Consider the following 24,658-nt stretch of genomic DNA (forward strand, 5'->3'; position numbering starts at 1 on the left):
TTTCTAGTCCATTCCTTTGCTAACCATCTTCTCCACAGCAGGATTTTTTTTTTTTTTAAGAAATAAACGTTAGTGGAATCCACTAAAAATAAAAAGTATGCTTCCTTAAAATCATTTTTCTAAGGCATAGTCCCTTCTTCTGATGGAAGATCTTCAGGCTCTCTATTATGCCTAGAATGAAAATGGTCCTTATATGTCTATAATATGCCCTATATTCCTATAATATACCTATAAATGTCTAAAATAAAATAAGCCTGATTCTTAAAACATCTATTTTTAATAAAAAAAAAAAATTCTTGGCTCTATCTTAGAATCAACACTAAGGTCTGGGTAATGAGGGTGAGTTGTCCAGGATCACACTACTAGGAAGTGCCTGAGATCACATTTGAAAACAAGATTTCCTGTCTCTCACCCTGGCTCTCTATCCTCTGTGCCATCTATATTTACACTTAAAAAAAAAATCCTGATCTTTCAGCCCAGCATCAATAAGAATGGTAAGGGATAGGCAATGGGATATGTGTGTGTCTGTGTGTGTATTAAGTGATTTGCCTGGGGTCCCACAGCTAGGAAGTGTCTCCTTTCCACTATACATTTTTTAAACCCTTGTCTTGCTTCAGAATCAATACTGTGTTTCAGCTCTAAGGCAGAGAACTGGAAGGGCTAGGCAATGGGGATTGTTTTGCTGGGGTTCTCGCAGCCAGGAATTACCTCCAGTCACATTTGGACCCAGAACCGACAGTCTCTAGGCGTGGCTGTCAATCCGCTGAGCCACTTGGCTGCCCGAGACTCTTAAAACTTTTATCGTTTCGGCTGCAATTTACCTGTCTGCGTTTATTTCCTGTTACCGTCTTTATGCATTCTAAATTTCAACCAACCAATCAATAAACCGCCGATCAATCAATACGCACCATTCTCAGATCGCGAGCATTGCTCCTAAGTCCCTACCTAGGATCCGCAGGGTCCTGGGATGCTCTCCAGCTCCCCTCCGCCCCTTTTCCCTTTCTCCAGTCCCAGCTCCTTCCCCCGCCTCCACCGCAGCATCCTCCTCCCCCCGCCCCGCCTCCCAGCTTCTCTCCCGAACGAGGCTGCTGAAGAGCCAGAGCTTTCCAGCACTCAGAGCGGGAGGATCGCGGAGCTAGGTGCTGGCTGTGCACCGGCAGCCCGCGACTCCCTCCACCCCCCGGAGCTTCCCGGGGGGGCCCTGGGTGAGTGAAGAGGGCTTGGGGGCTCCGGGCCATGGGCAGAGGAGAGCGTTCGGGGTTTGGGGAGTCCGGGAAAGGAGGCAGCTTTTCCTTCCTTCCCGGATCGGGCTGCGCGGCTGGGGCAGCGGCTGGGGCAGCGGTAGGGGTGGGATGGGGTGGGATGGGGTGGGATGGGGTGGGATGGGGTGGACTGGGGTGGGATGGGGTGGGATGGGGTGGGATGGGGTTCAAGGGGCCACGGGTGAAGGATGAGGCGGATGGGGGCAGAGGTGGGGGTGGCTGCTTCTCATTTTCTCTCTGGCACCCCATAGACAGCTTAAACTCTGCCCATCTACAACATAACTCCCTTCTCCTCCCCCCCTGCTCACTCCCCACCCCAAAATACCCCTGTTTTTGCAGAGGGCAACTCCAATCTCCCAGGTTCACAGGCTTACAGGCTCACAACCTAGAAAAAATCATCAGCCTGTCATCCCTAACTCCTCTTGGTCCCTCACCACTGTAGCCAAGCTGTTGCTAAGGCCTGTTGATTTCACCCTAGCAACGTCTCTCCTCCTACAGTGCCACAACTCTGGATTGTTCCAGCAGACTGCTGGGGAGGCATCTCCAATCACGGCACCCGTCTAGCCTCCACGGAGTCACCAAGGTAATTTTCCTAAAATTCTGGTTCAATCATGTCACCTGCAGGAGCCAAGTACAGAATGCTTTCCTTGGCATTCAAAGCACCTCGTAATGCAGTTTCTTCCTTTCTACTCTTGCCCAGGGTCACATACCTAGGAAGAGGCTCTTTTCCACTTTTTTTTAAACCCTTACCTTCTGCCTTGGAATCAATATTGGTTCCAAGGTAGAAAAGTGATAAGGGCTAGACAATGAGGGTTAAGTGTTACAGGGTTATACAGCTAGGAAGTGTCCCAGGTCAAATTTGAACCCAGGACCTCCCATCTCCATTTCTCTCAATCCACTGAGCTACTTAGGTTCCTTTCCACTCTTCTTAAACCATACCCCCTACCATGAACTCTTTAGTTCTATGACATTAGTCTCTACATTTCTTGGCATTTTCTCTTGCTGCCCCAAGCCTGGAATGTTCTCCCTCCTCATTTCTGCCTGTTGACTTCCCTGGTTTCCTTTAGGTCCTTATTAAAATACTATCTTCTGCAATAAGCCTTTCTCAACCCTTTCATATTCTATTAACTATTTCCCATTTATCCTATGTTTTAGATTATACATATTTTTCTCTTTTAATTAGGAACCTTCTCTTGTCTTTCTATCCCCAGAATTTAGTATAGTGCCTGCCATATACTAGGTGTTTAATAAATGCTTATTGACTGAGTTTCCTCATTCCCTCTCTACTCTCCCATCCTTCCCTTCTCTTTCCTGGTCCCCCTGCTCCTTTCTTTCCTTTCTTGGATATAATTGACTAGGCAAAGAGAGTCACAGGAAGAAGTTCCCAATTGGGGAAAGACTAGACTAGTGATTCTCTAACTTATGATCTTAAAATAGCACCCTTTTAGGGGGCCCTAAAGTAAAAATGATTTTCTTTTTTTAATTTTTAAATTAAATTTAAAAATTTTAATCAGCAAAAATATGCTTTCTCTACCTCTCTTCATTGAGAACAAAACATTTTATAATATGTAATATCAATACATTGTAATAAAAAATAAGGTATTTTGGTTTCTGATCCTCAGAAAGCAACTAGGTAGCTCTGTGGATAGAAAGCCACTTCTGGAGATGAATGGTCCAGGATTCAAATGTGACCTCAGAGACTTCCTTGCTGTGTGACTCTGGGCAAGCCACTTGATTCCCATTGTCTAGCCCCTACCACTCTTCTGCCTTGGAATCAATACTTAGTATTGATTTTAGGACAGAAGGTAAGGGTTTTTAAAAAAGTTATATCTCAGATATTGATAGATGTAATTCATAAACATTCCTCTTTGCAGGGAACCTCAGATTAAGGGTGTAAAGGATTCCTGGGACCAAAATTTGAGAATGACTGGTTGAGAGAGCAAGGTAGAATTTGAGAAATCAAAAAGAATTCTGGAAGGTTGGGGGGTGGGGGTGGGGTGGTAGTGGTGCAGGGCAACTAAGTGGCTCAGTAGATAGAGAGCCAGGCCTGGAGATGGGAAATCTTGAGTTTAAATATGGCCTTAGAAACTTCCTAACCATGTGACCCTGGGCAAATCACTTAACCCCAGTTGCTTAACCTTTACCATGCTTTGGAACTGATACTATTGATTCTAAGACAGAACATAAAGGTTAAAAAAATGTTTTTCAGGAATTTCAACTCCAAGTTCATTATAGAAGACTTTTCAGCTATATTCAAAGCACAATTGAACACAAATCAAAAATGTTTTAGGTTCAGTGCCAGGTAACATGTTTGGGGATACAAAGGAAAAACTATTCAGAAAGACCTCACTTTCTGTTGATGGGGATAACATGTTAGGATAAACTCAGTAATCTTATCAGTTTCTATGGATTTAATTATCATCTTTATGCAAATGACTCATTGTACATTCCATATTTATTAGTTTATTTTTGCAAGCATTTAATATCTCCTTTTTTTTTTTAAACCCATACCTTCCATCTTGGAGTCAATACTGTGTATTGGCTCCAAGGCAGAAGAGTGGTAAGGGCTAGGCAACGGGGGTCAAGTGACTTGCCCAGGGTCACACAGCTGGGAAGTGTCTGAGGCCAGATTTGAACCTAGGACCTCCCGTCTCTAGGTCTGGCTCTCAATCCATTGAGCTACCCAGCTGCCCCCTTAATATCTTCTTCTTCCACTTCCTCCTCAGTGAGCAATTTAAAAATCTGAAAAATGGGGGCATCTGGGTGGCTCAGTGGATTGAGAGCCAGGCCTAGAGATGGGAGGTCCTAGGTTCAAATCTGGCCTCAGACATTTCCCAGCTGTGTGACCCTGGGCAAGTCCCTTGACCCCCATTGCCTAGCCCTTACCACTCTTCTGCCTTGGAACCAATACATAGTATTGATTCCAAGATGGAAGGTTTAAAAAAAAATCTGAAAAATAAAGTTCTTATAACAATTCAACATAATCTAGCAAAATAAATGCCCATATCAAAAAATGTCTGTCTCATATTGCATTTTAAGTTCATTACCTCTCTGACTGGATATGAGTAGGTATGCTTTTTTTTCTAGTTATCTGGACTCTTTGTTTATCTGCATTGATCAGAGTTGTGAGGTTTTTCAGAGTTTTTATCTTTGTTGTCATTGTTTTCATAGTTCTACTCATTTCATTCTGCATCATTTCATAGAGATTTTCTCAATTTACTCTGAAACTGTACATTTAATTATTTCTTAGGGCACAATAATATTCCAATCCATTTATATAACATAATTTAGCCATTCCCTGGTAGCTGTCCCTTTTGTTTCTAGTGTTTAGTTGCCATGAATACAGCTGCTATAACTATAGCTTGTGGGCTCCTACAAAATCAATCACAATAACACCATTGACTCGTCAATATGAAATATTTGCTAAACAAGAGGGCAGTCATAACACTTACTCAACAGAAAGTAAAAGTAGAAATAATGGCAATATAAAAATCTACTTGTAAATATGAGTTATAGTCTCTCACCAAGTTAGACAGTATCCTTGGGGGAGAGTAGATAAACATTTACAGAAATCTAGCAGAAAGGCACATAAGAAAATCCATTGGCTCATAGTAATTTATAACTCTGAATGGTAGGTCTACCAAGACAGATTACCTTAGTATCTTTATTTTATATATATATAATTCTCTTTATATGTAAAATATCTTTATTTTCTATATATATTTTATATATAGAAAATAAGGTTATATATTTAATTTACATGTCAAGATAAATAATATATAAATGTATAAAATATATAATTTGTGTATACATGTATATGTAATATAAATACATGTTTATAAAATAAAGATACCAAGGTAATATATATTTTAATCATTAAGCATTTTTTTGCCTTCCTTTTCTCCTGCTTCTTCTGGAAGAAAAAAAGACATACAAAAATCCTTTTATCATATTAGTATAGTCAAGTAAAACAAATCCCTTCATTGGTCATATACAAAAATATGTTTACTCCTTATACATATTACTCCATCATCATCTTTCTGTTATGAGGTAGGTAGGCAGCATTCTTCACCACCAGCCCTCTGGAATCAGGATTAACCACTGCACTAATCAATTTTCAAGTCTTTCTGAATTCAGCTTTTTCTTACCACATTGATGTTATATGTTTTTTAATATATATGTTATATATATATGTCTCTCTCTATATATACATATATATATATAGAGAGAGTATGAATATAGAGTATATATATAGAGTATGATTTTTTCTCCTGGTGCTCAGATCACTTCATTTTGTACCATTTCACATAAATCTTCCCTGACACTTGTCTCTATTTCTTATAGTCCAACAGTATTTTATTATATTCATATACCATAATTTGTTCAGCCATTGTCCAGGTGATGAGCATTGCTATAGTTTCTAGTTCTTTACCACTGTAAAAAGAGCTGCTATAAATATTTTGTATGTATACAACTTTTCTCTTTCCTTGATCTCTTTTGGGGGTCTGATAGCATCATGGTGTTACTGGGAGAAAAGGACATGCACAGGTTAGTAACTTTGGGGCCATAATTCCCAATTCAATATATACATTATCTGGATCCACCAATAATACACTAGTAAACCTATTTTTCTGTAAGCCCCTCCAACATTTGTCATCATGAATTTTTATGTTAATATTGACAATGAAATGGATCTGAGGTAGAACCTCGGAGTTTTTTATTTTTTTAATACTTACCTTCTGTCTTAGAATTGATACTAAGTATTTATTGGTCCTAAGGCAGAAGAGTGGTAAAGGCTGGGCAATTGGGGGTAAGTAACTTTCCCAGAGTCACAGAGCTAGGCAGGGTCTGAAGTCAGATTTGAACCAGGACCTCCCAATTCTAGTCCTGGAGCTCTTCCAGTGTGCTACTTGGCTGCTCAGAATTTTTTTAAATTTGAATTTTTCTGATTATTGATGATTTGGAGCAGTTTTTCATATGGTTGTTTATAGCTTGAGTTTTTTTTCCCTTTGAGAACTGCTTTTTTCATCTTATTCTTACAAATTTGAATTAGTTCCTTATATATCTTAGAAATGTGTTTATCAGAGAAATTTGCTACAAAGTCTTTCCTGCAAGTTAATTGCTTTCCTTCTAATCTTAACTGTTTTGGATTTGACTATGTATAATTTTTAAAATTTCATACAATCCAACTGGTCCATTTTATTTTGTGCAGTCCTCTCTATCACTTGTTTATTCATTAACTCTTTCCTTATCCATAGATCTTGAAAGGTAGTTTTTCCCTTGCTGATCTAATGTGTTTATGATATCTCCTTTTATATCTAGGTATATATCAGTTTAAGGTTTGTCTTAGCATACAGTTTTCAATGTTGGTCTAAACCCAGTCTCTGCCAAAATACATTCTATTTTCTCATCAGGTTGTTTTTTTTTTTTTAATGTCATATAGTGGATCTGTAATCCAGTGACTGGGGTTATTATGCTTAGTAATGGACATTTCAAATGATGTGCTAGAGATGCCTTAAACTTAACATGTTCAGTACCCAAACTATCTTTTTTGCTAAACCCATTCCTCTTCTAAAACTTGCTATTTTGTAAAAAAGCACCACCAATTCTTTTAGGTTCCTAAGTTTATAACTGTGGCTTTATTTTTAACTTCCCATTCTCATTCACTCTGTATGGTCTGTTTCAACCTCCATAATATCTCTAGCATCTTCCACAGCTACTGTTTTAATTCAGGACTTCACTTCTTTTCTAGGCTCTTATTTTTGTTTTTGTTTCAAAAACCCTTACCTTCTGTCTTAGAATCAATACTGTGTATTGGTTCCCAGGCAGACTAGCAGTAAGGGCTAGGCAATGGGGGCACTAAGTGACTTGCCCAGGGTTATATAGCTAGGAAGTGTCTGAGGCCAGATTTGAACCTAGGACCTCCTGTCTCCAAGACTAGCTCTCAATCCACTGAGTCACCTAGCTACCCCTTCTAGGCTCTTGTAATTTTCTAATTCATCCTCCTGCTTAATTTTTTCTTCACTCCTCAATACAGCTGGAAAAGTGATTTTCTCCCAGTGCAGATTTGATCATGTCACTCCCTTGCTCGGCAAACACTACTGGCTCTCCATTGCCTCTCGGATAAAACTTAAAGAAACTAGTCAGTTTAGGTTTTAAAGCCCTTTGCTGTGATTTTCCAGCATCTGCATGTTACTCTCTTTATTCTTCTGAGCCAGTGAAAACTGGCTCTTTTCATTTCACACATGACCTTCCTTCGCATGTCTCCATTCCTCTCCCAGGGAGGTGATGGAAGGGAGTGTGTTTTAATAAGGGTCGTCTTTCTCCTGGAGCTTTGCTTTCAGAACCAAGTTAGTATGGAAGAGAATGCTAGTGGGGGTGGGGAGAGAGGTGGACAGAAAGGGCGAGCGTAGTGATGACGGATCTGAGCTTTCCAATATGTTCCTTTTCTTGTATTCACAGTGTTTTCTGATGTGCCAGTAGACAACCCACCACTCTGGCTGGAGGAGAAATTGAAGCTTTAGGGCAGGAGCCTCAAGCCTAACTACTTGGTGCTGACAACCCAGAGAAAGGATATTTGGACCGAACCGAGGACCATGGATTCGAAAAAGCTTCAGAAGGTGAAGAAAGAAGAAAATCAGGAGGGACAGAAGTCTGCCCAGCAGAAGAACATCAGCCCTGAGCAGGAACTCTCCCGCCAGCAGTTCAGGCAGCTGCGCTACACAGAGACCGCCGGACCCACCGAAGCCCTGATCAGACTTCAGGAGCTCTGCCAGTGCTGGCTGAGACCCGATGTCTGCACCAAGGAAGAGATCCTGCAGCGTCTGGTCCTGGAGCAGCTACTGACCATCCTGCCTGGAGACATCCGGACCTGGGTCCAGTTACATCATCCCGTGAGTGGAGAAGAGGTTGTGGCTCTTGTGAAGGATATAGAGAGCCACCTGGATGGATGGGAGAAGAAGGTGAGAATGGTCCTGGGGCCCCGGGGAAGAGGGAGGGACACAGCACCTTGGGCCAGCAGCTTTTAGGACCTGGGAGTGCGGGGAGAACATTTCCTTGTTTCCTCCACGTAGAGTAATCAGTCTTAGTGGAGTTACTTCCCGGCTCACTCCCAGTCCCAAGGAGCCCGAGTAATGAGACCACCTGTCTAGCCTGGTGGAAAGAACATTCGGAAAAAATGTTTTTAGCCCTTCCTTACCTTCCAACTTAGGATCCACACCACTAGTAGCTGACGGGTGGCTAGTATTTTACCATTTATAAAGCGCCACACAGATTCTATTTTCTACTCTCACAACATTCTGGTGAGGCAGGTCCTATGGGTACCCGTTTTACAGATGAGAAAACTGAGGCCCACAATCCAGGCGATTTGCCCTGGAGTCATCATTATTGTTATTCGGAAACCAGATTCTTTCCGTCTCCGTCTCCGTTTACTGATGCCAAAGCTCAGTTTCCTCATCTGTAAATGAAGGGACGGCAGTTCTAAGGCTCCTTTCAGCATTCATGAGCCTCAGAGAAAGCGCTGTCCAGTCTTTCAGAGCGAGGGGGTCCCCAGAGGACCCCGGGCCGTCCTCCCTCGTTCCGCCTGGACGCCGCCCCAGCTCCCAGGGTTGGTAAGTCCCGGGAAGGAGCCCGGAGGCCACACCGCCTCAGGTCCCGCTGCCCCACAGGACATACCCGAGCTCTTCTCTAGTGCCGCCGCTTTTTTGCTGCACGGCTTAGTCAGTGAATTCACTCTCCAAGCCGGAGGCAGCAATTAGACGAGCATTGTGTGGAGAGCAGGAGGGAAGTTTGCCGTTGTGAGTTTCTCGCATTTGCTTTTCTGGCTCTCCCGCTTGGGGAGCAAAACCAAGAAATCCCCGTTTCTCTGTCAGCAGCTCTCGGCACTCTCTTAGTGTTTATTGTGTGCTGGGCACTGGGATAGGGATACGAGGTAAAGCCGCCTTTTTTTTTTTAACTCTTTCCTTCCTTCTTGGAGCCAATACTAGGGACCGGCTTGGTGCGGGAGGGGATGGGGGGGAGCCGGGCGGTATTCCAGGAACGGCAGACAGCAGGGGCATAAAGATGGGAGGTGGAGGAGCCCGCAGCCCACCTGTTTGACTGGATCACAGCCTGCAGGAACAAGTAGAAGGGGTAACGGGGCTCAAATGCCAACTTGAGTTCGGGTCATGAAGGGCAGCTGGGTGACTTTGGGGATAGGGAAGTGGGAGGTTCTGGGTTCAAATCTGGCCTCAGACACTTCCCAGCTGTGTGACCCTGAGCAAGTCACTTAACTCCCGTTGCCTAGCCCTGACCACTCTTTTCAGCCTTGTATCCAAATGCAGTATTGATTCTAAGTAGGAAGGTGAGGGTTAAACAAATAACTGAGCAGAATTTCTGTTTTATGCTTGTGTGACATAGGAAGTCCCTGGGGTCAAGGAGTGACCTAGGCCTCTGCTTAAGGAGAATGCCTTGGCCGCTGCTGTGCGGGGAGGGAGCCGGGGCAGCAGAGGTGCCCGAGACCTGTGTGGAGGAGGGGGGTTAGGGGCTGCAGGAAAAACAGCGGGGTTTGGCAGCTGGCTGGATCTGGAGAGAATAATGCCAAGGGTAGGAATGGGACTGATGGGAGGCACAGTGCTCCTTTGGGCAGTGGGGAAGTCTGGAGGAAGTGGATCTGAGTTCTGGCACACTGACCTTTGGTCCCGGGGACCGAGGCTTTAGGGAGAAAGCGAGTCTGGATCTGTCCATGTGGGGGTCCTCTGCAGAGACAATCGTGGAGCCCAGGAGGACAGTTTAAAGCCAGAGACTTTGGAGAAGGCCTAGGGCAGGCATGGGGGCCACTGTGGGCAGGAGGGGCCCCCTTTTCCCGGCTGTGTCCGGCTGGTAGTTACTTCTCCCAGACGCCAGCCTCGGTTCCCACAAAGATTCCCTGACAGGCCCAGCTTTGTCTCTGTCTCCAGGTCACCCAGACCCACGAACAGGCCGTGCTGTGGATGGGGACGGCGCCTCTGGCCTCACAACAGGAATTGCCTTCTGTTCCCCAATCTGGATCCGGCCCAGAGGCTGCCGGTGACACCGAGGCCGCGTCAGGCCTCCAGGAGCCCCCGAGTGGTACTCGTCGTCCTGCCTGGGCTCTGGCCCTCCTCTGGGGAGCCGCCTCCCTTCTCATTGTCTCTTCTGGTTACAGGGCCGGTCTCTGGACCTGGTGTCCTCCTTCCTGCCCCTCGGGGGGCCTTCCTGCAGAGGCTGCCCTCTCTGCTACCTTTTCCCTAGCATTCCCCCTGAAGCCCCCTGGGTACAAGTGATCCCTCATTACTGCCGCAGTGGAAGGGGATTTCTATCACAAAGCCTGGGTTCTAATCCTGCCTCTGGGACTTATGCCCTGTGTGACCTCAGGAAAGATTCTTAAACTTTCTGGCTCTTAGTTTAAAATCAGTTTCTACTCATGGGTCTCTACAGTCTCTCCCAATTCTAAATCCCATGAACTTAGTCGAATCCAAAGTATTTTTAAAACCTGAGTCTGGGTTGGAGCCTTGGCTCTGCCCTTGACCGGGTGGCCCAGGCTTGTCCTCCCGGCCACCCGCTGCCCCACCCAGGCCTCTAAGGCCCTTGTGCCCATTCCCAAGGCCAGGTTTGTTTGGGGATCTTTCTGTGTCTTCCTTGGGAGGGGGTGGGTGGGGGGCGGAGAGGAAGCTGCAGATTGTGTCTCGCTCACAACCCTTTTCTTCTCCAGTTCTTCCTCCTCCTCAGGCTCCAGCCCAGGACGGAAGTGAGGGAAGCGAGGCCGAGCCCGCCAAGGAGGCTGTGCCCAGGGTGAGCTGGCCGAAGGTGAGCCCCATTCTCCTCCTTCTCCCTGGGCCTCCGTCTGTCCCCTTTGTGGGGGTTCTCAGATGGACAGATATCACCTATTCTTCGTGCTCTTTGTACGGGGACCGAGTGGTCAGTCAGGCCTGGGCCCATCAGATACTATTGTTTCAGGAACTGGTGATGTTTGAGGATGTGGCTGTGTACTTCCGGAAGGAGGAATGGGCAGGTCTGGCCCCCACCCAGAGGGCCCTGTACAAGGACGTGATGCTGGAGAATTATGGGAACGTTGCTTCTCTGGGTAAGGCTCTTACCTTCTCTCCTGCCTAAACACTAAGAAATCAGGGGTTTTTTTAAGCCCTTACCTTCTGCCTTAGTACGAATTCTAAGACAGAAGAGCAGCAAAGGCTGGGCAATCAGGGTTCAGGGACTTTCCCAGGTAGGAAGTATTCAAGGCTAGATTCAAATCCAGGTCTGCCCTGAGCTTTGGTGAAAGAGACCTCCCCCTTTCCCCCATCCCTGGGTCCCCTTTACCTCCCTCTGGGCCTTCTTCCGGAGTCTCCCAAGCCTTCCAGGGCACCACAGGGATGAGATGGGCTGTGGGATAAAGCAGAGGGATGGCCCGCTCCGGCTCACCTCCCTTTTCTCTTCCTGAACAGTGCCGTGTCCCAAGCCTCGCGTGATTTCTAAGCTGGAGCAGTCTGGGGATCTACAGGGAAGTCTGTTCAGAGGACACAGGATCCCTCGTGTAGGTGAGTGAGGAAAGCTCTCCAGGTTTTCCCCCTTTCCAGGAGGCGTTCAGTGTACTGGAAAAGCATGGCTGACACAGGGGTTCACATCCAGCCTTCCGGGAGGGGGGCCAGCCAGTACAGGAGTAGGGAGCCCCCCGGCTGTGCCAGAGGGTCCCTGTGAGGAAGGTTCCCCATCCTGAAGAGTTTTAAATGTCAAAACACTTTCTATTTGATCCCGGAAACAGAGAGCCAGCCTTGGAGTTTACCCAGTGGGGGTCAGGGCAGGGATGCTGTAGTCAGACCCACTCTTTATGAAAATTAATTTGTTTGCCTTTGGAGACTGTATTAGAGAGGAGATACTTGAGGGAAGGAGGCCAAATGGGAGGCCCTTGTCATGGCCCTCATGAAAGCTGGCAAGGGTGTGAACTGGAGTGGCAGCTTGATAAATGTAGGGAGAGATGGAGGCGAAAGATATTGTGGGGACTTAAACAATATGTATTTGGCAATTAATCAGCTATGTGGAGTGAGGTCTGAGGAGGAATCGGGGTGGATGGAAGGCAGCTTTAAGGAAGTTCAGAAAAGGGTACTATTTTAGATAGTGGAATCGAAGATCCCTACGGGATGGATATGTGCCCCTCAGTGTCTGATAGACTATTTCTGATGTGGCACTAGAACTCAAGAGACAGACTAGACCCGAGTCTACAGATTTGGGAGTTATCTGAATTGAAATGATCATTGAATTCCTGAGAGTAGATGAGGTTACTAGGTGAGGAAGGGGAGTTGGGCCTAGGACAGTCTTGGTACCCCACATTTAGAGTGTGTGCCATGGATCGTAGCCTGGGCAAGAAAATCACAAATGTAGAAGGAAAACCAAAAAAGAGAAAGTATCACCCAGAGAAGAGAGATCAGCTGGAAAGGGAGGGCATGATTTGATTAGATTGCATTATTTAAAGGGATAGTTTGGGGCATGTTTTTTTTTTTCTTAAACCCTTAATTTCTGCTATATATTGGTGTATTGGTCCAATACTGTGTATTGGCTCCAAGGCAGAAGAGTGGTAAGGGCTAGGCAATGGGGGTTAAGAGACTTGTCCAGGGTCACACAGCTAGGAAGTATCTGAGGCCAGATTTGAATCCAGGACCTTCCATCTCTAAGACTGGCTCTTAATCCACTGAGCTACCCAGCTGGCCCCAGTTTGAGGCATATTAATGCAAAACCGATAGAGTTGTGAATTGATTTGACCATTCTGGAAAACAGTTTGGAATTGTGGCCCTCAAACTACTAAAGTATATATAACATTTGAGCCAACAATACCCTCAATTAGGCCTATACCCTAAGAGATCAAAGAAAGAGGAAAAAGAGCCCAGGTATATAAAAATATTTATAGTTGCTCTTTTCATGGTAGAAAAGAACTGGAAACTAAGAGGATATATAAATGAGATGGAACACTGTTGTATTGTACCACAACAAAGGGGATGGCTTTAGAGGATTTAGAGATGGGAAGAAACAGCAACAATTATGTACAGAAAAACAATTGGGAAAAACCAAAGAATTCTGATCAAAACAATGAGCAAAAAACACAAAGGACCAGTGATGAGTCACGCTGCCCACTTTCCAACAGAGAGGTGATAGACATAGGGCACCGAATGACACATATATTTTTTTGGACATGATCAGTGTGAGAGTTTATTTTGCCTGATGAGTCATATTTATCACAAGAGGATGTGAAAGAGGAGAGCAAATAGACCTTTGTTGGTAGAAAAAATTAAATTAAACTTAAAAAAAAAAAGACCTGGGTTTGAGCCCCACCTCAAACACCTACTAGTTGTGTGGTGCTGGTCAGGTTATTTTGCCTCCTTAGACCTCAGTTTCCTCATCTAGAAAATGAGTAGGGGAGCAGCTGGGTGGATTGAGAGCCAGGCTTAGAGACAGGAGGATCTAGGTTCAAATTTGGTCTCAGACACTTCCTAGCTCTATGACCCTGGGCAAGTCACTTAACTCCTTTTGCCTAGTCCTTACTGCTAGTCTGCCTTGGTACCAATATACAGTATAAGATGAAAGGAAAAAGTTTAAAAAAGAAATAAAATAAAATGAGTAGGTTGGACTGAGTGACCACTAAGGTCCCTTAATGCTCTAAATATATGCTCTATGAACCTAGAAGATTAGAGCTTTCTCAAGAAAGAAAATTAAGTCAAAGAAAAGAATAGAGAATTTAGAATAAATGATGGGACATTTCTGAAATAGATATTTTAAAATATCAGATGAGGTTGTTTAGCAAATGGCCAAACTGTGGTACATGAAAGTAATAGAATATTGTTGAGCCAAAAGAAATGACATATATGAGCATATGTGAAGAATTTAGAGGGCGCAGCTAGGTGATCCAGTGGATTTAGAGCCAGGCATAGGGATGGGAGGTCCTAGGTTCAATTCTAGCCTCAGACAGTTCCTAGCTGTGTGACCCTGGGCAAGTCACTTAACCCCCAATTGCCTAGCCCTTACTGTTCTTCTGTCTCAGAATCAATACACAGTATTAATTCTAAGCTGGAACATAAGGGTTAAAAAAAAAGAATTTAGAGAAATTTTATATCAACTGCTACAAAAACCAAGAAAACAACATACACAATGACTGTAGCAATATAAAAGGGAAGAAACATAACTAAATACTTTATAATTACAATAACAATACTTGACTCTATAGAACTGTTGAAAAACCTAACTTTTTCTTTTTTTTTTGAGAAATGGGAGATTAGAATATATGCTATATATACTATCAGACATAGTCAATGTTATAGATTTTTTGGGGGAAATAAAAGGCATCAATAAGACAAAATGAACAAAAAAGAAAACAAGAGTATTTAGCAAGCACTATGATTTCTGAAACGCTTTAGAAGTAAGAAAACACCAAAGTGTAGTAGATAAAGGAAATTTAGGTGAATAAAGACAAAATTAGAAGATAAAATTCAAATAGATCATCTTTCATAATCAGCAGGTTTCCCAAAAAACACACTAGTAGGTGTCAGACAGGATTAGAGCCCAGATCTTCTTTCTCTTCAGTGTAATGCCCTTTGAGTTCTGACTTTAAAAAAAAAAAAAAATATATATATATATATATACATATATTATACACACACACACACACACACACACATATATCACTTGAATCATCAGGAGTGCTATTGAATCTGGTAGCAAAAAAAAAAAATCTGGTGCCTTACTGGATCACAATCAATAAACACTCATTAAATGCCTATGACATGCCAAGTACCATATTAAATACTGGGGATACAAAAAGAGGCAAAAGACAGACTCTATTCTCAAGGGGATCACAGTCTAATTGGTGAGAGAACAAATCAACAAGTATACACAAACAAGCTATATACAGGATAAACAGATAAGATAGGATAAATAAATAATGGGATAGTTGACCCAAGGAAGGCACTAGAATTTAGAAGGGTTGGGAAAGGCTTCCTATTGGAGATGGGTTTTTAGCTGAGACTTAAATGAAGCCAAGTGTATAAACAATTTGTCCTTATTCCTTTTATAATACTTTTAAAAGTTCCTGTTTTATGATACCTGTTCCATGCTCTTTGAATAATGTAGTTTACTCTTATAAATATGTGTTGTGTTATGGTATTTGCTGCAGATTTCTATACTTTTTATTTTTGAGACAACTTTTTATAGTGCAAAACTATTTTAAAAAAAGATTAAGTTGAGCCATTTTGTTTCTTCTATTGAAATATATGTGAATTTTTCATATATCCATACATGTGATAAATTTATCATTCCCTTCTAAATTATGTATACATATTGGTACATATGTATAGAATATCTCATTTTATCTCTCTTTGTTTCTATCCATCCATCTATGATTTATCTATCCATCTATTTATTGAGCCATTTGGAATTTAAATGTGATTTATGGTAGGATATGTGAATGAAACTCTAGTTTTTGCTAAATTAGTATCCAGTTTTTCCCAGAAGTTTTTATTGAATGATTCTTTTTCCCAGCATTTTGTTCATGGTAATTTATGCTCTTTTGGCCTCTAAAGGCTTTTATTTCTAGACATATGAAAGCCATGTGCTCCTACTATATTTTAGAATTTCTTGTAATTTTTTCATTCCCTAACACAGAGTACAAATATCTTTTCTTGAATTTATTTTTTGTGACAGGTGGCAAAGCCAGACTTGAGAAAGAGAAGGTGAAGGTGACTGTGAAGCAGGAAATTCCAGAAGAATCACCAGCACCACCATTGGGAGGTGTCCAGAGTAATGTTTCTGATCAGCCTGAATTTAGCGTACCTTGTGAACAGACGGCTAGGTGGGAGAAGCAGTGGGGAAACCCCACTCAGGAAAGAGAGAAGGTAGAAGAAAGAAATTCTAAGTACATGGTAGTCAAGGATGCAAAAACTACCACAGAGGAGACAGGTGAGAATTTGAGGAGTCATATGAGCTCAAGCCTTAGTGTTGATGAAAACATTCCTAACCAAGAGGAAGTCTATAAATATGACTGTGACACAGACTTCAAACAGAGTGAGGAAAGTGTTGTTAAATGTGATGAGGAGGGGGGAGCTGCCAGCCCTATGCCAGTGTCAGGGCTTATTCAACAAAATTGTTTGCCAGAGAATGAACAGCCCCCTCAAGATTGTCAGGATTATGGGGCTGGCCTTAATGAGATTTCTGATTCCCTTGTTCATCAGGGGACCCACACTAATACACAGGTGTCTGAACCTAATAAGTACAAGAAAGCTTTGAGGAACGCATCAGTCTTTAATCCAGATGCGAATATCCAAGTGAGGCCTCAAGATTGTCAGGATTATGGGGCTGGCCTTAATGAGATTTCTGATTCCCTTGTTCATCAGGGGACCCACACTAATACACAGGTGTCTGAACCTAATAAGTACAAGAAAGCTTTGAGGAACGCATCAGTCTTTAATCCAGATGCGAATACCCAAGTGAGGCCAAATAATTATGAATGCCAACAGTGTGGGAAAACTTTTACAAGAAAAGGAAATCTTATTGATCATGAGAGAATTCACACTGGGGAGAGACCCTATAGTTGTAATGAGTGTGACAAATCATTTTCAAGGAGCAGATCCCTGGTTTCTCATCAGAGAGTTCACATGAAGGGCAAACTCCATGAATGTAAGGATTGTGGCAAAACTTTTACCACAAACAGGAGTCTAGTTTCTCATCAGAGAATTCACAGTGGGGCCAAGGTATATGAGTGTAAAGATTGTGGGGAAACTTTTACAAGGAATAGAAACCTTGTTGTTCACCAAAAAACTCACACTGGGGAGAAGGAAAAACATGAATGTGAAGTGTGTGGGAAAACTTTTACAAGGAATAGAAACCTGATTGAACATGGGAGAATCCACACTGGTGAGAAACCCTACACCTGTAATCAGTGTGGGAAAGCTTTTGTTCGTAAGTCCTATGTTTTGATACATCATAGGACTCATAGCAGGAAAAAACCATATACATGCATGGTGTGTGGGGAAGCCTTTATGTGGAAGTCGGGCTATTCTCGGCATCAGTTAACTCATACCAAGGAGGAATTGGAAGAAGTTAATGAGTAAAGAACTTTTTGTCTTGGGTCTAACATTCAACTCCAGGGAATTTATAGTGATAAGATGTTATATGGGTTATGGGACAACTTTCATTGTAAGAAAAATCTAATTGACTATTGGAGAATTCACATTATAGAGAAATGCTAGGAATGAAAATAGTGTGGTACAACTTTTAAAGGAACTAGAACTCTTGTTGATCATTTAATTCATAATGAGGAAAAGTAAGGAGTTGAAAGAGGGGGGGGGGGGGAGGGAATTAAAAAAAAAACAAACTTGTTGAGTACCAGGGAGAAATAAATGTTATTTTGGGAAAGCCTACATTTGTTAAGTCATGCTTTTTCTATTCTAGATAATTCGTAATGAAAATCATATAAATGTAGTATGTTTATACCCTTTAGTTGGGTCCTCAGGCTTTCCTTGATAGAGAACCTCTATCAAGAGGAAATATAAATGCAATGGTTATGAAAGAGTTTTTTAATCTTAGCCTTGCCATTCAACAATAGAGACCTTACTGGTATTAAGTTATATGACTCAAAAATATGGTATAGTTTCCACAGGTAAGAGAAACCTTTGTGGATCATCAAGGAATTCATACTGAAGAGAATATTATATGTAATATCAAACCAATTCTAAAGAAAAAACCACAAATGTTTCATACAATAGAATATTGAAAAGTAAAGGAACACACTAAATATATGAATTGGTGGTTGAATAAAGTCCATAACATATCACGATAGGCTTTTTTTTTTCCAGCACCATGGAAGAACCTTCAATTATATCTTGAACATAAGGGAAAAGTTACATGTGGAAGACAATTTTTAACAATTATTTTCTGACATTTCGCAACCTAAATTCTCTCCCTCCCTCCCCTTCCTTTCCTCCCCTCTTTTGGTGGTAAACAGTCTGATATGGGTTATTCAAGAGTTTTCATGCAATACAAATCTTATTCTTTATGGCATGAAAGAAGGCTGCCAGGGTTGTTGTGAGGGTCAAATGAGATAATATTTGTTAAATACTTATACAATGCCTGACACATGGTAGAAGATATATCTATTAGTTAAAAATACTTTATTATTATTTTTCTCATCTTACTGCAGTTATTAGCATGACCAGAATCATATAAAAAATAGAGGGGAGAAAGGACATCCTTACATTACTCCCGCATTTATTGGAAAAGTATAGTATTTAGTATATCCTCATTCAAATGAAGCTTGCTTTGGGGTTTAGATAGAATATTTTTTTATGATTACAAAAATCCCCTTTCTGCCTACACTTTGTTTTTTTAAAAAAATATATAAATAGGATTTTATTTTTCCCCAATTACATGTAAAAACAAATTTTTGACATTTAAAAAAAATTTTGAGCCCCAATTCTCTCTCCCTCACCTGTCCTTTCACTGAGACAGGAGGTTATCTGATATAGCTTTTACATATGATCACATAAACCATTTTTCCATATTAGTCCTCTTGAGGAAGAAAAGGCAAAACAAATGAATAAAGAAAGAAGGTTATATAAGGCCGAAGAGCTATAAAGAGCAGGCCACAGGGTTAGGGTCACACAGCTAAGAAGTGAATAAGGTCATATATTAACCAAGGACCTCCCAACTCTAGGCGGCGCATTCTATCTAACGTCACTTCCGGTACTTTCAAAGCAGCCGTAAGAGATCGGATCTCGGATCGTGAGGCGGTCAAAAGCGATCGCTTCCCTTCTATTTTTTTCCGTTTCCAAAAGCTTAAAAAAAAATCCCCTATTATATGTAAAATATTGGCCCGGAAGCTCTTTTGCTTTATTAAACGGGAAAAACAATTTGCGGTAAACTCAAGACCCGTACTTGCTTTCCCGAGCTATCACTTCGCGGCAAGCGGAAGAAGCCGCTGGGACCCGGAAGGGGCGGAGCCTGGCAAGCGGAATGATCTGTGTTCTTAGACCGTTGACTTAGTTCCTTGTGTACGTGAAAGACGAGGCCGTTTTCAGTGAATTTGCTATAAAAATTTCCCCCCAGATTTATTATATGTATTTTCCCTCCATCCTATTTTCCTCTTTATCCGGTCTGTGACTACGCCGGTACAGCGAGAGCAGTAGAAAGAAACTCCGTCGGCCGTCAAAAAAAGTTGACCGGAAGGAAAAAAAAAATGGCACCGTCCCGCGCATGCGCTCTTCCTCGAGAGAGCTTGGCGCCGCCGCCGACTCAGGAGGACGTCATTCGTCATTCCGTTCTGTGAGGGTAAGCTTCAAGCGCCGCCTGCTGCCCGCCGCACCACATCCCAGCCCCCCAATTTTTCGTCATATGTATTAACTCTTTATGTGCCTCTTCATATGAGATATTTGAACAGTAGAATCAAGCGGGTGACGATTCCACATGGAACTTTGAAAGAGGCGTCCTTTCCCGCAATTGGATAATCTTTCCAGGAGGGGGCCGGGCAGAGTTGAGCCTCCCAGGTCCCTTCAATTTTTATTTCTCTTTGATTTTTTTATCTTCTAAGTTTTTATAAAACTAAATAAAACAAGCATTTCCATATACAAGGAAAAAGCAGATTGTACATAAATGAAATCACAGATCTCTTATTTTAGCTTACTTTTCTTCATACCTACATAGTACATCCCATCCAAGACTCCGGTAATGATGTCATTCTTAAGGGTTATATGATATCTTCCAATATAAAAATTAAAGAATTTGACCTTTTAGGTTGCTTATGTTTGGTCTTTCATAATTACTGTTGTATATTTTTTATAGAACAAGTTTTCAAAATTCTACGTGTTCCCCCAAGATTAGTTGAAACTGCTTCAGTTCATTAAATGTCCATTTAAAAAAAAACAAACAAAAAAACTTTGTATAATTATGCTCAGTCTTGCTAGGTATATTATTGGTTGTAAACCCAGATCTTTTGCTCTTCAAAATATTATGTTCCATGTTCTGTGTTTTTTTAAAGTTGAGGCTCCTAGGTCTTGTGTTATTCTGGCTGTATCTCCACAGTATTTAAATTGTAGTTTTTGATAGTAATTACCTGTGGTATTTTCTCCACCTGTGTACTATGGAACTTACCAATGATGTTACTATGAATTTTCATTTTTGGATCTCTATGAGGTGTTGATTAGTAGATTTTTTAAAAGTTCCCTCTGGTTCAAGAATTTCTAGGCAGTTTTCCTGTATGGTTTCTTGGAGGATGGTGTCAATATTCTTTTTTTTGATCATAACTTTCTGGAAGTCTCACTATTATATTGTCTCAACTTGATCTGTTTTCCAGGCCAGTTGTTTTTTTGTGATAATATGTTTCATATTCTCTTCTATTATTTCATTCTTTGATTTTGCTTTATTTCTTATTATCTTAGGAAGTCATTAGTTACCTCTTTTCCAATTTAGTTCTGAATGAATTATCTTCTGTGAGTTTCAGAATCTTTTTTTATATTTGGGTGGTCTTTCATAATTTCCTTGATTTTCTTGCATTGCTTATTTTTTCCCTAAATTTCCCTCAATCTCTTTGATTTGGTTTTTGAGGCCTTTTTAATGCTCTTCCAAAAGTTCTTTTTAAGCTTGGGACCATCTTATTATTTTTCTTTTCTCTTTTAGAAGTAGATATTTTTACTTGACTGTCCTCTGAGTTTGAACCCAGGTCTTCTCGATACCAATAATAGCTTTCAGTAGTTAGGTTCTATCTCCTTTCTGTTGCTCATTTAAAAATTTTTATTTTAATGGCCAGACTAATAGATTTAATTATTAGCTTTATAGAAAATTCCTTGATAAATGTGGGCACGATGATAAATTTGTATAATAGTTCTGAATACTTTTGTAAAGTAAGGCATAAAATATGTATATTTATGAAAGGTGATTGCCATTGTCATGGAGGATATCTTAAGAGAAGTGATTCATTAGAGATGGTAATATCCTTTTTATGTGATTTTCTATAACTGATATTATATAAATTAATTCCAGAAAGCATATAGAGCCACTAGTTTACAAGGACAGAAACTTTTACCTTTTTTTTTCTTTCCCCAGCATTTAGTTTAGCACCTGGTACATAGTAAGTTCTTAATTAAAAAAATATATTTTTTCAGTTACATGTAGAAACAATTTTTGACAATTGTTTTATGACATTTTTGGATACAAATTTTTTCCCTTTTTCTTCCCTACTGTAGGAATGATGGAAATGAAGAGCAGAGATAGAACAAACAGGAAGATAGATGATGGAGAGACAGAAAAACAGAATTCACACAGAGGGATGCTGGGAGAGTTTTCAACTGACACAAGGGAAGATTCTCTTGTACCCTGGAAGAGAGTGGAAGGTGGATCCTGAGCTCTGATATGAAATCAGTACCATCTAATAGCCCGAAGTGTCCCAAAATGATTACTGTGACTCTGATATAAAGTCAGAGATCAGACAAGACTTTGGAGATTGACCCCAACAGGATTTATATATATATATGCACATATATGCACATATATATATATATATATAAATAGTCTGTGTCTCTGACTAGAAGATTTTCTGTCTCTATCAACTGTTTACTTAGGTGCTTAGGCATATTATCTTTTAGGTTAGGAAGAGAAGAATTTCTGGTAGGACTGATCCTGGCTGATGGCCACAGCTGAGGACTCAAGATCAGTCTGAAGGGAATATCATAGGGCATCCTAATAACCTCTCTCCTACACCCTTCCCTAACTTGTCTTAGAAATAAACTCCTGTTTGTTCTATCTAATACACAGTCAGATAAGTCATTGGATATCTCAGAGATAGAGGAAATGGAGTGCTCTAGGGTGTCAGCCCTAAGAGACTCTGGTCAAAGCAAAAGGTCCCAGGGTTGTCCGCCATTGTTGACAGCCTGACAGGCTAGTATCAGAAAAACATCAAAGGGTGCCTGGCCTTTCGCTAAGTCCAAGCCAAATGTCAAATTATGACCCTTGAGATGTTTTATCTGAACACTAGATCCTGTCCATCCCTGTACTGAACTTCCACCACAGGGACATACCCTTGTAACCCTCTGGTCAAGGAGACAACAACCCTGCTAGGCCTGGCTATCATCAAGCCTAGCTATCAATAACACCAGTATAAGGGTTGTCTCAAGTCTCCATTATTATTACAATTGGTGATCCCAGCTAGGTTTCTTACCTGTTTTGGGGAAAATTTGGGGATCAGAAGACAGTGGTAGAGTCAAGGAAGTTTGGACCTACATACAGTTGAAAAATCAGTGTGGGAGCAGGCAGTAGCCATCTTGGAAGCCCCACTCCAGTTAAAGCAACTCTACCCAGTAACTGCAACAATAAGAACTTTCTTCTCTTCTGTGGGGGTGGGGTGGGCCATAGAGGTGGGTGGGAGGGTGGGGGGAGGGGGAGGTGTGTTTGTGTGGGGGTGGGGGTGGGGTGGGGGTGGGGGTGGGGGTGGGGGTGGGGGTGGGGGGACAGGGGAGTTCTCAAAGGCATAGACTTAAAATCACCTTTACTGTAGCTAGAGGTTTTTGAAAACAAGGGTGGTTAATCAAACAGTAGTCACAATGGGGTACCTAGCCATGTTGGGAAATTTCATTTACTTGTGGTATATGTTCTTCTTTGTAATATGTATTGTAATCTTGTAACTACATATATCTTTTTTTTTTTAAATATATGTGATATGTTGCAATGGTTGAAAATTGGCTTGGACTGGCTCCTTTGTTATCTGCCTCTGGGAATAGCAATAGTTGTAGCACTGATAAAAGCATGCCATGCTTTGAAGAAAGGGGTAATGCTGGTAGTAGAGAAGTTAACAAACATACAGGGATTAGAGATCATGATTCTGACAATGAATGAACAGATTGCACAGCTAAACCAAAAAGTTACTGACAACTGAGGAAAGAGATTATATGAAAGCTAGAAATGAACAAAAAGAAACTGGACAATGCAACTGAAGTAGAGAATAAAGTTGAGAAAGAAGGGGCAATTCTAATACTGCCATTAAGGGACAATACCACCTTGCAAGCTGATCAAGGGATCATCCGTGTAAAAACACATAAACCTTTTTCAGTTGCAAACTTAGAAAGCTTGTGCAAGAGAATGCCAAAATGGTATTTTGATCCATTTACGTGTATAAAGGAGATGAAATGTGCAATTAGACTTTATGAGCCAACCTTTGAAGATTTTTAATTTCTTCTTTCTGAACTTTTTATAGAAAGGGAGAGAGACCTGTTTATTGCAGAGACCAGGTCAAACCCAACCTGGACATCATGGCTTGAGCAATGGAGAAATCTAGAATTGTCCCATAATCAAAACCCAGTTTATTTAAGAAAAGCAAGGGAAGATATAATTGAAGCAATGGAATTGCACTCAAAATGTCCATATAATTGGGGTTGTTTTGAGAAACTGAGGCAGGAAGTGGGAGAACATCCATCCACATTCCTTGATCAGCTTGTGGAATCAGCTGAAAATCTACTTGGATTCCAAGATCTAAATGAACCTAATCTCTAACATATACATAGGCAGTTTGTAAAGGGAAGCAATCTACCCATTAGAAACTATTTTAAACTGCAATGTCCTGATTGGGAGAATCTTGGATTAGAGGACTTATGCAAAAATGGCACCTACATATTTGATTCACATAAGGAAAATTTTTTAGAAAAGGATGAGTTAGTTAAAGAACTAAGAAGTCACCTAAAAGAAGCTTAGGAAAAGTTAAAGCAAAAAGAGATTAATGAAGTTAAGAATCTAGGAACATTATAGTCATATAGACCTAAAAAGACTGTTGTGCAAAATAACCAAAAGAGGAATTTACCTAGGTGTTTCTTATGTGGCAAATTGGGACACATAGTTCGTCAATGCTGACTAATGAAACAAATAGATCAGGCAAAGAATAAGAAAGCAACATGGAAGAAGAATAATATATACAATAACCAAACCTCTAATAAATGTTGCAATCATGAATGTGCAGAGTCCAGGGGAGCTCCCACTCTCGAGATTATGCAGAAATTTATCAGACAGAGTGAAGCCAAGTTATTCAGCCATAGTCTCAGGTGCTTCAAAATCAAGTCAGTTATGAAACCAGATGTTTGGGGTAACAGATCTGGGTAAAAGTGGGAGTGGCAATGAAAAAAATAATTTGAGAGGAAATGGATTTAGTACTGTTGGGCACTAAAACTATAGAACTAGGGAACAAGAAAAGGAAGAAATATTAATGCAAAAAGATATAGAAAAAATTAGGTGTAAGGTTTATAGAACAATGGGAAATGGAGACAATGTTGTAAAAACTAGGACACATGCATTAACCCTATTACTAAACAAAGAATTAGCCAGCATGGAATGCAAAGAAATAATTGCTAGTGAACATGAGTTCTCAGCACAAACCAAAATTGACTTAC

At 41.3% G+C, this 24,658-nt stretch overlaps 1 protein-coding gene and 1 long non-coding RNA gene across 7 annotated transcripts; one reads left to right on the top strand and one right to left on the bottom strand.

Annotated features, from left to right (window-relative positions):
- Window positions 1-1,067: 1,067 nt before the first annotated feature.
- LOC130455487 (zinc finger protein 436-like) lies at window positions 1,068-22,446 on the top strand. Of its 6 annotated transcripts, XM_056805123.1 has the most exons (10): window positions 1,089-1,205; window positions 1,761-1,845; window positions 7,725-8,224; window positions 10,199-10,349; window positions 10,972-11,066; window positions 11,217-11,343; window positions 11,702-11,794; window positions 15,942-16,196; window positions 19,409-19,562; window positions 21,473-22,446. In XM_056805123.1, exons 3-9 carry the CDS (start codon window positions 7,859-7,861, stop codon window positions 19,558-19,560), a joined length of 1,239 nt encoding a protein of 412 aa, XP_056661101.1. In that variant the 5' UTR covers window positions 1,089-1,205; window positions 1,761-1,845; window positions 7,725-7,858; the 3' UTR covers window positions 19,561-19,562; window positions 21,473-22,446. The 6 variants fall into 6 exon arrangements, with proteins under 6 accessions (XP_056661100.1, XP_056661101.1, XP_056661098.1 ...); XM_056805125.1 differs by lacking the exons at window positions 1,089-1,205; window positions 1,761-1,845 and adding an exon at window positions 6,967-7,612; XM_056805122.1 differs by lacking the exons at window positions 19,409-19,562; window positions 21,473-22,446 and having other exon boundaries at window positions 1,068-1,205; window positions 15,942-17,656.
- Window positions 14,638-22,575, bottom strand: LOC130455488 (uncharacterized). The gene is made up of 2 exons (XR_008913487.1): window positions 22,444-22,575; window positions 14,638-14,847 (listed from the first exon to the last, which is right to left on the bottom strand). It is a non-coding gene; the product is annotated as an uncharacterized LOC130455488 (long non-coding RNA).
- Window positions 22,576-24,658: the final 2,083 nt, after the last annotated feature.

Source organism: Monodelphis domestica, chromosome 7 (assembly GCF_027887165.1).
Source record: "Monodelphis domestica isolate mMonDom1 chromosome 7, mMonDom1.pri, whole genome shotgun sequence".
Lineage (NCBI taxonomy): Eukaryota > Metazoa > Chordata > Mammalia > Didelphimorphia > Didelphidae > Monodelphis > Monodelphis domestica.